General features: G+C 50.0%; 1 protein-coding gene across 1 annotated transcript in view; it reads right to left on the bottom strand.

Moving 5' to 3' along the window:
* SRGAP3 (SLIT-ROBO Rho GTPase activating protein 3) overlaps positions 1–14,888 on the bottom strand; it is a 251,316-nt gene that overhangs the window by 46,431 nt on the left and 189,997 nt on the right. Inside the window, exons 7-11 of the mRNA XM_055557441.1 lie at positions 14,523–14,651; positions 12,538–12,759; positions 10,926–11,027; positions 8,108–8,305; positions 3,974–4,058 (exon numbers count right to left, since the gene is read on the bottom strand). Of these exons, the coding sequence (XP_055413416.1) occupies positions 3,974–4,058; positions 8,108–8,305; positions 10,926–11,027; positions 12,538–12,759; positions 14,523–14,651 (736 nt within the window). The remainder of the gene's footprint in view (positions 1–3,973; positions 4,059–8,107; positions 8,306–10,925; positions 11,028–12,537; positions 12,760–14,522; positions 14,652–14,888) is intronic.

Here is a 14,888-nt window from a genome sequence, read left to right as displayed (position 1 = left end):
GACAGCTGATGATGCAGATGTCACTCTGCTCTAGCCCCACTCTCACAAGAAGTTTCTACTGAACAGAAGAGTTAACCCATCCAGGTAGAGAGGACTCATCTGATGACTCTCAGAGGAGTAAATTAGAAGGTTCTGAGCTTTATCAAACTAAGTCAGTACAAATTCTTCCCTGTCCCTCAATGCCCTAAGAATCCATATATATCCTTATCGTGCAGGGGAAATACAAAAAAGACTGAAGATTTGGTCTCAGCTTCAGTTTTTTCAGTAATTTAGTTAATAATAATTTATCAGTATATATTAATTGTGACAAATATACCATACTCATGTTAAATGAAGATGTTAATAATAGGGGAAGTTGGATGTAGAATATATGGAAACTGTACTGTCTTTGCAACTTTACTATACATATAAAACTACTCTAAAATAAAAAGTTTATCAAAATAAGAAAAAACTTCCCCAGAACTGACCAGTCTAACAAGACCTGTGCCAGATATCAAAAGCAGCACAGTGGACTTTACTCACTGCTGGCTTACGAGAAAACAGGACTATGGAAATTCTTCTAGATGGCTCTTTTTTAGCTGCCATTGTACTTCTGAAGTTGCATTTCTTGTTTTTTGTTGCTCTTCAGCTCAAAACTCAGGAGAAGGACTCATATATCATATCTCAGAGCAAGATGCAGCTGAAGTCTAAACATACTTAGAAGACCAAATGGGTCAGGAGTCATACCAACCAAAACTAATTATTTTTATTATTTCATTAAGGCCACTCAGGCAGAGGCAGGAATAAAAGCTTGCATCTGATAGCACTCACAGGGAAGCTCAAGAGAAGCACTTACTCATCTGGGATCTTATTTTTTAAAAGAACATCTTGTTTTCTAAATCCAGAGTGTCTGATTTCGAAAACACAAGTAGTCAGCAACTCACGTGGACCTGCCTTCTGTTAAATGGCTCATGAGAAACACCCCTCAGCGCCCAATCTCATGACCAGAAAAACTGATCCTGCAAGCTGTGAAAGCCGCTCCATGACACACTCATCCAAGCTGCTCTCTAGGACTTTCTGTCTTATCCCGTTCCCTCTATTCTCACTGTTTTGGTTCCCTCTGTGTTATTCACGGTCCCCCACGGCCCCAGTCTCCTGGTCCAATACTGAAATGTCAGGATGGGCAGAATATAAGGGTTGCCAGGGGCGCAGGGGCAGGGAATGAAGAAAAAGCTCATTGCAACTCACTCTTTCCCCCTCTTCCCCTCAATCAATGAGTTCTGTCAAATATAAACACCCATGTCTAACCTCTACCCAAATCAAGAAACAGAATGTTTCTATCATCCCCAAAAGATTCCCAGCTGTCACCAGCTAGAGCACACAAATCTAGTCTATGGCGACAGAAATCAGGTCAGAGGTGGTTTCAAGTAGAAGATGGGGGGCTGGGGTGAAGGTGGACTGCAAAGAGGCACAAGATAACTTTTGGGTTGTTGCTTTGGGGCTGGAGCTTTTGAGTGCTGGTTATACCTGGGTGTATGTGTTTGTCAAAACTGATGTCTACACATAAAATGGGTGCATCTTAAGGGATTTCCATTATATGTCAATAAAGTTGATTGAAAAAAATTCCACTGGTATTAGTTTCAAAGTCCTGGCTATTCCTTCAAGCCCTAGTTATTCATCTTTCTAGAAGCCTTTCCTGCTCTCCTGGGCCCACGGTAAAACCTCCCTCCTGGGACTCACAGTCTTCAGAGCCTGCATTGTTCACCTGGCAATTTATTCAGTATTTCTGTGTGATAATGTTATCACTATTTAATTCTTTAATGAATTCATGAGTTGTCTCCCAGCTAGACTGCAAATGCCTTGGGACTGGAAATGGTTTCATTTCTCACCGGTTCCTCTAAGGCATGGGGCTCACACATGCCAAGTGCCTGCAGAGCCTGGCAGCCCCCTGGATAGCTGCTGAGTGAACAGGACTTGTGTGGCTCGGGCACAGCCACTAGAATGTGCACACACAGGGAGAAGAGAGCAAGCCAGTGAAGGGCGAGGATGTACCGTGGATGGCACACCCCCAGCAGCAGTGCCCACCAGCCCCACAGCCCAGCACAGCTCTTGTCCTGTCACACTCATTCCCCAGAACACTCCTGGGACATCTCTAAACTGCCTCAAGCTGTCATCTCAGGACCTAATGGCACTGACATCTTGGGAAGTCCCTTCACCTCTCTAATACTGGCCCCGTATTTCCCAGACCCCATGTCAGTCGAGCACATTCTTCAGCCAACAGCCCTCTCCAAAGAGAACACAGGGCTATTCTGAATGTGGCCTAACAGCTTCAGAAGCCCCAGGTCAGCTCCTCTGCTCAAAGTTAAGCCTCATACCAAGCTCCAGGGCCACCAGGACTTGCTCTAAACCACCTGTGCACTAAAATGCCGCCTACCGTATCAGGGAGGATGTTGCGTCCATCAACCACTACAGCCAACCGTGACGGACAGCCCCAAGGGAATCAGGATGGAAACACTATGTCCACCACTGAATCATCAGACACTGCAGCCACCAGCCCTGGCTCCCTGCAATGGTGCACCCTGAGGAAACCAGGATGAGAAAACACAGGATGCTGGCCCCAGAGAGCTGAGGTACATATCAAAGGAATGATTTCAGTGAGGCCAGACTCTTGCACCTTCTCATACATAGAAGAGCCCAAATTCCTTAACTTGAGATGTCAGGTTTTCTTCGATTAATACCAGTCCTTTGGTGTTCTGACTACCTCATCTTTGTTGCAAAAACTCCTAAATGTCCTGGTTCCTCACTTTGCCTCTACGGAACAGTCTCTCAGAGTTATCTAAGATACTGCATCCTGGGCTTAAGGCCTCAGTTTTTTCCACCGAATAAAATATAATTTTCAATTCTTAGGGTGTGCCTTTTTTGTCAGTTGAAACATCCTTGATTTTGGACGGTTTCTAGTTCATGTTCTGGTGATCTTTCCATTCAACATGTATTCAGTGACTATTAATTGAGTGCCTACTATGAGCCAGGCACTGTCCTAGGCACTACAGATAAAGCAGTGGACAAAACAAGCAAGGAAGTTCCTACTCTGGCTGGAGATATAATGCTATTGGGTATGGAGGTGTGATTAATGACAATAAGCCGGTGAACGGATGATCAAGAGGTTGAATTCACATGATGACAACCAAGATGAAGAAAATCAAACAGAGAGAGTGTTGGGACAGAGGTGGTGATCCCCTGAGGCTGGGACAGCAGAGTCTCACTGAGGAAGTGATATCTGTGCTGACAGCTGAAGGATAAGCAGCCATCCACACAAAGATACAGGGTCGGGGCATTTCAGGCCGCAGGAAGAGCAGATGCAAAGGCCCTGAGGCAGGAATAAGTTGGATGAGCTCTGAAATGCAGGAGGGAGCTCAGTGCAGCTGGAGTACAGTAGGGGAGTGGAGGAGAAGTAGATGAGGTTAGGGTAGCACATGGGGGTCAAATGATTTCAGGTCTCATGTGCCACGGAAGCAGATGGGATTTTATTCCAACCATCATTGGAAGCTTTTCGGGAGTTTTAAGTCTAGTCCCCAGTACCCTCAAGGACCAAACTCTGCCTTACATATGTGAATTCTTCTTGGACCTAGAATCCTGGCCAGGCATTCCAATAGTATTCCTGGCAAGCAGAATCTGCTAAAAAAGCATCCGTGCAGAGCCCTGTGCCCTGGATCCCACCCTTTACCTATTGGGGACCCATTTTCACTTTTTCTGGGACTCTTCCCCACAAGTTAAACTCAGACTTGTGTTTGCCCCATAGTTTCGGCAGCCAAACTAGACCCCACTTCAGCATCTGTACCAGACTGTTTCCCCAGCTGGCTTGTCCCAGTAGGTGGCCCCAGTCCCAGGCCTCATTCTACCAAGTGCCTGGGATCTCCATCTGTAACAGCTCAAGGGGCCACACGAGACCCAGTGGGGAGGACCCTCCAATGCCCGCCTCTGCTGCTCAACTCACCTTCGCCCAGAGTCTGCTTGAGTAAGTCGTGCTTGGCTTGCAGCTTAGTGATGAGGTTACTGCCGTTAACATACTCTTTAAATTTCTGTAAAACACAGGCACAAGGACATTACAGATTGCAGGGCCAAGTCCTGGCATCTCTGCCTCTGTTACAGACCTCGGGGTGGGAAGCCACCCTGAAGGCCCCAGGCATGGTGAAGCAGGGAAGGGTCTCCGCATCAGTTCCATCAGGTCTCCACCTCTGCCAAGCGTGGCTGTCCAGTCCTATGAAACATTTCAGGTCAGTTTCGGAACACAAAGAGAGCTGGTGGAGGTAGGGGATGGGCAAAGTAAAAGGGGCTTTTGTCATGTGAGGATGGCAGGAGCTGGGGCAGAGGGCTTTTTTAGCGATCAAAGTTCCTCTGTTCTTCTGGGCCAAGGGCATACAGCCGAGGCAAAAGCATGTTATCGGATCTGTCAGAGAGGAGCCTTAGAACACGTCTTCTTTCATCTGGCTGAGAACTGAAGGAGGAAGGCCCTGCAGGCCTCTGGAGACGTTCCTATTAAAATAACCCAAATTGCACTTGGGGGATATGATTTTCTTCTTTTTACAGATGAGAAAAGTGAGGCTCACACAAGAAGTGATTTGCCCAAAGTTCCTGGGGTCCAGGCTGCCTCCGGTTCAGGGGCCTGGCCAAACACAGTGCACTCGGGTGCAGTCCAGGGAACAAGGCACCCAGAACAGAAACACATTTACCTGCCCCCAGTTCAGCACGGCCTCAACCACGCCTCCGCACAGGTACCAGCTTCCCTTGGCCCCCCTCGCCCCGTGTCGCCCAATCACAGGCTGGGAGCCCTCTCTGCTGGGCCATGAGGCACCATAGGCGTGGTCCACACCAGTTCCCTTCTGGATCCCTGGTGCTTACAGCTGTGCCTGACATGTAGTAGGTGCCGAGAAATTCAGCTGAACCCCTGACCTGGCGGCACTGACATAGCAGAGTAGGAGCAAGACAGTGAGCTAACAAAAGTGTAAGTAAAATATACAATAGGTCAATGGAGGGGAACAAGGCAGGAATGGGATCTGGGAGTGGGAGCAGACCTCATGGCAAAGCTGCCACTTCAGCCCCAGCCTGAAGGAGGCGAGGAAGGGGCCACGTGGGTGCACAGGGGGAGAGGGTCTCAGCAGAGGGGAATGCAATTACCAAGGCCCTGAGGGGGAAGGCACAGGGATGGATGTGATCGCCCCAAATCTGCCAGCTAGTTTCTCACCAAAAATCCATTCTATGCCTCAGCCAGGAGGCTCAGATGGAGCACAGAGGGGCAGAGAGGTGAGGCTCGGCAGCTCAGGACATATGGAGCATCACTCTGCCCGCAGAATACAGGTGTGGGGCGAAGGCCCACATGTGCCCAGAGAAGACTGAGCTCGGTGAACCCTGCCCCCCAGGCCCCCCGGCGGGTTTCCGGAGGTTGGGCATTCTTTATTCTTGGCCTTGGTCTTTCTTAGCTCCTAGGGCCTTGTCTTGTGGTTGTTAAGTCATCCCCATTGTATCTGTGGATGGTTTTCAAACAGGTATATTTGGTCCTCACTGCAATCTCAGATGATAAATGACAGAAGCATCGCTGTTCTCATTCTACGAGAGGGAGAAACCGCTTAGAGTGGTGGCCACTCGGTGTGTGACCTTGATCAAATTTCTGAACATTTCTGGACCTCATGCCTTCCTTGGGGTAAAATGAGGAGACTCATGGTGCTTCTCCCGGTGTGGTTCAGGCACCAGCTGAGGAGAGTGCCCACAGGCAGATCCCTGCTCTGAACTCCTGTGAGTCTAACCCTGGGAGGACACCACAGAGGCCCAGGTGTCCTCAAGTTTCCAGGGCGCCACCTCAGGGAGGGTGGCAGTCTGGGAACTTGCACTTTCAAGAAGTTTCTTACATAATTCAAAAACACACTTCCGTTTGATAGTTACTCACCAAGAGGCTCTCTCTGGATGCTTCCAGTAATACCGCCCTCTGATTTTATCCTGTGTTCAAGAATTCACCATGAAAGCCAGAGCTGAGGTATAAGTAGGTGATCTCTCATCCTGCCTCAGTGCCCCAAGCAGGTGGAGCTCTAATCCCAAACTTGTAACTCGTGCTTTGGTGGGTGACTCACTGGTTAGTGTAAATTACAGCCTGGGGCTCTGGGTCCCTGACTACTGCTTCTATGCTTCACCTAGGCTTCACGCGTGAAGAAAAAAATACCATCGATTCATATTGATGTTTGCTTTAAAAGGAGTGTTACATCCTTAAAAATACCTAAATACTGTCACAACATCAAATCATGAGGTGCACTAGCCAATCAGGTTGATAACTTGAATATTCAAATCAAAGTACAACATCCATGACCTCCATAATGGATACTGTCTTTTCATTTCAAGCAGGCTGAACTCTCATCTTTGACTCTGCTGCCAAAGCGACTTAATGCCCATCCATTTTCCTCCCTTATCTTTGTAACCCATAAATTCTCTACAAACAAAGTATGCCCCCAGTGGGAGTGGTGAACCCCCAAAATTGGCATGGAATCATTCACTAAGTCTCACTTTGCTTTCTTTCTTGAAAGCAACAAAATTGATCAAGGAAATGGAGTATGCATCAACCACTGGCTTTCAACAGATATTTGATGAGCAAGAAATAGAGTTGGATGTTAAAACTGGATGGGTTTGTCACTGGTTAAATGAACACAATCTAAAACTGCTAATTAATGGATCAATATCAGCCTAATGGCATGTTTTGAACAACTCTGTCTTTGGCCTTGGCCTTGGCATAGCAATTCATTTCTTATTTGTTTGTTTGTTCTAACTAATAAACTTTAAGGTACAGAAGCCACACTTACTGAATCTCTAGACACAAGGTCTGAAGAGACAGCATCTGTGATGAGCAACTGGATAAGGCTCATGACGGGTGGAGCCATGAGCTGAATCCATCAAGAGGAAATCAAACTGGTAATAAACATACGATCCACCTAAGACATCACCTACACATCCCATAGGAGGACAGTTTAATGGCGGTATGCTGAGAATAGAGATTTAACCGATACTAGCTTCAAAGAAAAACAATAGAATGTAATCTTAGGATGCATGAAAAGAGAAGCATAGCCCCTAATGTGGAGGGAGGCGAAAGTTTAGCCCTGTTCTGTGCTGGGAAGAGACTCACTGCTGGGAGTCTCTTTTTAGAAGAAGCACTGACAAACAGAACATGGTCAGGAAAGAGTCGATGCTGAGGCCACTCAAAACAAAAGCTTAAGAGGCCAGATTGAAACAAGTAGATGTGTTTAGCCTAGAGAAATGAAAGCTCAGCTCCTTGCAACCTTGCCAGACTGTCAAGTAGAATTAGCCTCTCTCTGGGTTGCTCCAGAGAACAGAATTAAGATCAATGACCAGAAATCCTCGTGAGGAAGCTTTTTGAAGATAACAGAGATACGGGAAAACATTATAATGTCCGTAGCCAGCCACAAGCCAAACAAAACAGTTGTTTGGGGAGGGAGGGAGCTTTTAATCTGGGGCTGTTCAAGCACAATCTGCATGACTCTGGGGCAGGAACAGGGTGAAATAGGATCCAGTGTCAGATGGAAGATCCTCTCCAACCCAACATTGCATATTCACTAAACACCCATTGAACCAAAGCCCCGATGCCTCTCATCCCTGTTCCTCCCCGGCCAAATGGAATATAAGTAATCTGGGATTTTACATGAAGGGCTGGCAACTCACCAGCTATTTGAAAAGATCACCCAGGGCCTTGTTTGCAGAGTCCAGGCCCAAATTTGACACAACTTGACATGACAACCATACACTTAACTTGGGGGTTGTTCCTTGGGATGTGCATCTGGCTCTGTCAGCCCTTTTCCTCACACCCTACTGAGCACAACCCTCTCTGTATTGTTTCTAGAACAGGAAAGTTGCAATAACGGTCAATCCAAGATCAAGGCTGAGGCTACCCAATGGTTAGCTCACTGTTTGCACTTCACAAAGCCAAGGCAGACAATTTATTCTGAAGAGCATGTTGGAGGAACTGTAGGTCTAACTGACCCATGCGTTCCTCTGGCTGCCACTAACTTGGGCTGCTCCCCAAAAGTCACAGCCAGCAGGGCTGCAGCAGGTTCTCAGTCAGGATGCCACTTACCGTAAAATAGAACATTTCTGTCTCCTGCTGGTTGGCTCTCCTCTTGGCGATGTTGATCTTGCTCATGTAGGTCTCGGAGGCGGCCGACTTCACAGACTCCGTGGACCGGCTGTGTTGGAAGGCATCAGAGACGTCAAAGTCCTCCACGGTCAGCATGTCCTGCAAGGTCTGCATGGTGGCATCCAGAGTTTTTCTAACCTAGAGAAACACCGCATGTCAACAAAAGTCCTGTCGTCTCAGAACGTCTTTGACACCTCAAAGTCCTTTGCCAATCATTCCTTTATTTCTTCCATGTAAAGCCCCCAGAGGTGGGCTGGACAAAGGTGCTCACTTCTGTTAATGGTGATGTGGAAAATAAGGCTGGCACTGGCTGGGGGGAGAAGCCAGGTCGCCTAAGCTCAGTCCTGTCATGGGCCTACTTCTGCCAGTGAGAACCTTGGAGAACACCGTGACCAGCAAGGGACTCAGGTTTTGAGGTCTGTGTCTCTTTGTGGTTACACAGCCCCAGAGAAGCTCCTCCTGGGGGGCAAGGCCCTGAGGAGGGACAACCCTAGAAGCACTCCCTGTTCTCTCCATCCCGAGCAGGGAGAAGACAGTCTGATACAGGGAGCTCCATTCTCAGTGGACAAACTCTCATACTGTCAGCCACTGAGTCCACACAAGCCTGACTGAGAAAAGAGAGCTCGAGGAAGACAGCCCGAGACTTACGGTGTGCTCGGTCCTCCACGCCCCTGACTCCTCCCCCAGGACCAAGCAGGACCCCCAGAGGCTTCACACAGGCCCCAGCCTCCCGACTCCCCAGTGAGCTGTGTCTCAAGGGCGGACCCGAACTTGAATGGATGGTGGTTTCAAAGACAGTCCTGGGAGAGCCTGCATCCACGCTCACTGCACAATGATTGCCACTCAGAGTCTCTCTTGGCACTCAGATCTCAGCTTAAAAGTCGCCTCCTGGCCACAACCGCATTCTTAACTTAGTGGCTGATATTTTATGTCCTCAATTTACTGTTTGCTTGCTTTTGTGTTTCAATTCTCACCTGCCTTTTCTCACCAGAATATAAACTCCATGAGAGAAAGTACTCTACTCTGTCCCATTCACTCACTTAACTCAGCACTGGACACAACATTTAGAGGATAGTATGTGCTGAATAGGGCTTCCCAGGTGGCTCAGTGGGTAAAGACTCTGCCTGCAAAGCAGGAGACGCAGGCAGGCATGAGTTCAATCCCCGGGTCGGGAAGATCCCCTGGAGGGGGAAATGTCACCCCACTCCAGTATTTTTGCCTGGAGAGTCCCATGGACAGGGGAGCCTGGCGGGCTGCAGTCCAGGGGGCTGCGTGACTGAAGCGACAGCATGAGCACGAGCGTGTGCTGAACAACGATTCATTGAATGAATAACCAAGTGACTCAGTTCTTTCCAACACAGCCTCACAGAAGCCCAGGCTCAAAATTAAGCATTTCCCCGGCCGTGAACAGCCTACCCAGAGGAACATGTGCTTCACCCTCCTTTCTGTGGTCCTGACTTCCAACCTAAATTCCATTAACATTATTATACACATACAGCACATGCTGTTCCATGTAGACAATTTAAGATGCTGTGGGGGAAGACATAGGGCATAAAGAAAGGAAGAAAACACTCTGTCCATATCCTCTCTCTTCTCAGGTTTGAGAAACAAATTCATAGTTTGTCTGTAACCTTCCCACAGGGACTTCTTGATTTGTTCATCCCAAGCTACACTCTGGTTCACATCTGTCTTGGTTCCATCCTCTTTCAAGACACAAAGCAACCTGCCCTCTCTGTACAAGACAGCCCCCTCGAGGTCTGAAGACAGGGACCACGACTCCCCGTCTCAGCTCTGACTGCACTGCTCACAGATGGACCTGCCCACAATCTTGGGTGACACCCCCATGGCCTGGTGTCCTCCAGTTGGGTGACATCCTCCCTGCGTGGGGGCATCCGGGCTGGAACAGGAGGTCTCCACGTGGCCGCGTCAGTGCACATCAGAACGGAGCTCCCAGCTGGTGCTTCCGCTTGTGCCCACCTGGTGGGAGCCCTGCGCCACCAGCTGCAGGGAGGTGTGCTGGCCACAGTGAGACAGAAGCTCCGTGGAGCTCAGAATCTGTGACACGTTTAGTGTGCCCTGGGTTCTTTCACTGTGTGATTCAAAATACCTACTCTTACTTCTGATGATAAAAATAACATAAACGCATTGCAGAAAAGAGACAAAAGCACAAAGAAGAAAACAGATATCACCTATATCCCTGTAACCCAGACAAAACCACTACCAGCATTTCAAAGTATTTCCTTCCAGTCTTCTTCCTACTCCTGTGAATACACTCAGAAATATGTACACATACTTTAGTATACCGTGGTTAGAATAGTACTGAACACAGAGTGCTACTTCCTCTTTGCTTTCCTTTAACATCTTGTAAGCATTTCCTGGGCTTCCCAGGTAGCTCAGTGGTAAAGAATTTGCCTGCCAATACAGGAGACGCAAGAGACAGGGGTTGGATCCCTGGGTCGGGAAGATCCTCTGGAGAAGGAAATGGCAACACACTCCAGTATTCTTGCCTGGGAAATCCCATGGACAGAAGAGGCTGGAGGGCTATAGTCCAGGGGGTCGCAAAAGAGTCGGACATGACTGAGCATACATGCAGAAGCATTCCCCATGCCATTAAAGATTCTTGGTGGGTATGGTTTCAATGGTTGTGCATCTTACAGATGAACCCTGACTTCTCACATCTTCCAAGGCAAGAGTGGATGCCCCCTGAGCAGCCAGGCCCTTGTAATGAAATCCCTCATGGAACAGTGGGCTCACTCACCTCCTCATTCTCAATCTTGAGAGTGGCCAGTCTGGACTGCAGCTGGTGGTACCGCATGAGCAGTTCCGTCTGGACAGGCTGCTGGGCGCTGACCTGGCACACCTGCAGAAACGACAGCCACCGCCTGCGGTTGCCCCAGGCCCTCGGCCCCTCTGCGGAACTGGGGCCGGGCCATCACTAACGTCCCCATCAACAGCTGCAGAAACAGGTCTGGAAAGGTTAAGCGACCTGCCCAAGATCACACAGCTTGTACTGGGCAACAGCAGAGCCAGCCAGGAGCCAGGGCCACCCTCTTACAACTCTTGGTCTATGATTGTGCAGCACACGATGGCTCACTACTGACACGATGCCATTAAGTGAGACTAATTGGCTAATTTCCAGGCAGGAAGCTGTGCCTAAGAGTAGCCAATGAAAAGAAGGAAGGATGGGAAACAGTGGGATGGGCCCAGCAGGAAGGTGCTCCAGACAGGCAGCCGTGTAGCAGCGACCCTCTCACTGCCCTTCTCCCCACGTGGGCTGACTGAGACAGGAGGGGGGAAGAGAGGAAGACGAGAGAGAGATACAGTTCTCCTACCCCCAGTCCAGCCAAGGCTCTGACTACTGTGGGCTGGGCTGCCTGGTGTCACCTGGCTGAGCTCATAAGAGACAGCGGGTCTCTGTTTTTTAACCCAGCCTTCAGTCACCAGACGATGAGTCAAAGGGCTGGACACAAGGGGCTGGGATGGTGCTGGAGCTGTGGGGAAGCCCAGCAGAAGGCATCTCTTGCAAACGAAGGAAGTCAGTAGGGCTGTGGTAGGGCCCAGCTAAAGGCACCTTCAAAGGTGCCTCCGGGGTGCTCCCTGCTACGCAGGTGCAGTGACAGCCCAGCTGAGCTCCCACCTGGATCCAGAGGCTGGCTGGGTCCCTCTCTCACGTGCCTGGGTGGTGTATCTTAGGTGGAGGGAATGGGGCCACTAGAAGAAAGTTCTGGGCACCTATCCCTGGAGGTAGAGACGGGGAGCCAGAAATGACACTGTGGCTGTCCTCCGTTGTTCCAGGGGCCAGTGCCTGAGCCCTGGAGAGAGGGAGGGATGACATGGAAAAGCTCAAGGAGAGATTTTCATAAGAAGTTTTGTGAAACTTGGGTAACTAGTTTGTTGCTCTGAAGGTAGTGACGAGTGTCTTTTCCCATTTGTTTTTTTTTCCAGAACATCATGAGGATGTGAGCACCACAAGCCCTGAAGGGAACTCAGCTGGCTGGTGTGCTGAGGGCTCAGGGTACTGGAGCCCAGGCCAGCAAGGCTCTGCTGAGGCCCCACCTTCGGTGATCCAGGACCATCTGAGGGGAGAACGCGAGATGATGGTCTAAGTGTAGGTGTGGGGCTCCCTTGGGGTCTTCTAGACACAACTGTGAGGGATTTTATCGGAAGCTAAAGTTCTGCAATTTCGCAGGAAGGGGACTTGAGCCACCAAGATTAGGGGATTAGTGGTAAACTCCTCCACTGGGGAAGCCCACGTGCCAAGAACTTGACCGCAGGCCTCTGAGCTGACATTCTCCTCCCCCCAGTACTCTGGGAGCTCAAGGCAGAGGGACAGAAGCAGCCTCAAGCAGGGGCTCCTGGGAGAAGCCTACCTCGTCCCCCATGTGGGGCTGAAACTCGAACTTGAGCGGGGGACAGAAGACCTGGTTACACATGTCCATGACCGTGTGCTTGTCGCTTCGGGAATCTAGGTTGTCCACGGCATTCTCGATGACGTCCAGCCCCTCGTGGCGAGAGGTCTCCAGGTTGTACTCGGCTGAGAGGTAGGTCCGGAAGGTGCGGGCCAGGCTGGCGTGAAAGCCCAAGTCACAGCACTTGGAAAGAAGCACATACAGAATGTGCAGGTGAGGGTAGTGATGTGGAGAGGGGCCGTCACGGTGACTTAGGTTACCTCCTGCTCCACAGTCAACCCTTCCATGCCGGAAGCCCTCGTGCACTTCAGAATCTTACCACACAAGTCATGCCAAAGCTCTCGGAGGGAGCAGTGGGATTACAATCTGGGTGATGACAGTGCTTTTCTCAGCTCCCCACACTCACCGTGTTCTTTCTAATCTCCATGCCTTCACACACTCATACTATCTGCCTGGAAGCCTCTTCCTTTTTCTTCCTGTCTAAATATTCTTCCTTTGGGTTCCAGTTTAGAGGTCATTTCTTCCAGGAAGCCTTCCTTGATGTTCTCCCCACTCAGAGTTTACACCAGGTGTCCCATATCAGGGGTCCACATCTCCCTCTACTTCCCTCAGTGTTTAACACCTGCCACTTGGCATGCTGCTGCTGCTGCGGCTAAGTCGCTTCAGTCGTGTCCGACTCTGTGTGACTCCATAGACGGCAGCCCAGCAAGCTCCCCCGTCCCTGGGATTCTCCAGGCAAGAACGTTGGAGTGGGTTGCCATTTCCTTCTCCAATGCATGGAAGTGAAAAGTGAAAGTGAAGTCACTCAGTCATGTCCGACTCTTTGCGACCCCATGGACTGCAGCCTCCAGGCTCCTCCATTCATGGGATTTTCCAGGCAAGAGTACTGGAGTGGGGTGCCATTGCCTTCTCTGGCCACTTGGCATTACATTTGCCTTTAAAGCAGCAGGGTGATGCAAGTTGAGATTCACGAGGACAAACCCACTGGCTCTTGGCCCCTGTTGTACCTCAAGACCTAGAGCTAGTAGGTACTCAGTAAAAACTGGGTAAATAAACAAATGAAAGGGCTGTGTGAAAAAGAAAGCTGAAAGGGAGGAAAAAGGAGGGTTCCGGCCTTGGAAGCAGGAATGGTGGGCACTTGAAGGCAGGGCCAGGCAGCTCCCTCTCTCGGAGGTGGTGATAATGACACTAATGTGGCCCTTTGCAGCTGCAGGAAGAGCGATGACCCTGTGACTTCCTGATGGGGTGCACCAGGGCCAGAGGAAAAGGATGCCCTCACAGAGCCTGACCAAGCACCTTCTGGGCCGGATACCTGTCTTCATGAAGACACACCAAGCAACTCCAGCTCCATCACAGCTGACACAGGAGCTGCCCCAAATCTGGTGCTCACAGCATTCCCGCCCAAATCTGGTTGTCCCGCCGGTGCGTTCTGCACAGCTGGCGCTCAGGAGCCAGTGTTCCATTTTCCTTTTACTTCAACTGCCTGATTCCTCCCAACATAACATCCCCAAGTAAAGCTGATCTGCGTAATTCTGTCTCATTCATTATTTTCTTCCCTATGTCTGGAGGACTGGACCCCAGGGGTGCTGAACATATAACCATCTTTACAATTGTGGGAAGTCCCCAGGGCATGAACTGTGTACAATTACCCCTCTATCCCCAAAACCAGTAAAGGGCCTGGTGTAGAGGAAGGTGCCTGGAAAGTGCACGCTGAACTACAATTTCCTAACCCAAATGTGCAAGGGCTGCCAGAGGCCCACTTCCACCTGGGGAGGTAGAAGCTATGGGGTGATACTTCTCTCTCAAATGTTCCCTGCCTGTCTCCTCCATCAGGGCTCCTGGGGCCACCATCCACCCCACACGTCAGCAAAGAACAAGGGCCAGCCCTCCCGTAGCTGATGACTCTCGCCAGGCAGGTCATCAACATAGACTCCCCAGGAGCTCACGTCGATGAGGTCGGAGACGTCGTGGATGTAGTATTTGCTTATAGCCGCGTTGGTGGCTGCCAGATTCAGCAAGTAGTCGTTCCGGGCCTTGGTGCACTTCAGCTTGTTCTCAGAATACTTTGCCTGCCTCTGGAGGAAGGAAAAAATGGATGTGAGAGCAAAGCCACTGATGGGAGGGATTTGGGATTTTCTACATGGCCAGTATCTGCATTCAGCCCCTCATATGGCCCTGGGATGCCTTACCCCACATGCTGAGTGAGTAAGATCTATACCCTGTACTCAAAGAGCTCCACCTTATACCACACACGTGCAGCTGGCAACAGCACTGCTGGATAAGCTGCAGGCTTTCCCTGGGTTTGCCAGAGC

Source organism: Bubalus kerabau, chromosome 20 (genome assembly GCF_029407905.1).
Source record: "Bubalus kerabau isolate K-KA32 ecotype Philippines breed swamp buffalo chromosome 20, PCC_UOA_SB_1v2, whole genome shotgun sequence".
In the NCBI taxonomy this organism is placed as follows: domain Eukaryota; kingdom Metazoa; phylum Chordata; class Mammalia; order Artiodactyla; family Bovidae; genus Bubalus; species Bubalus kerabau.
The sequence above is the reverse complement of the archived record's forward strand: the minus strand, read 5'-3'. Positions and strand labels throughout refer to the sequence as shown.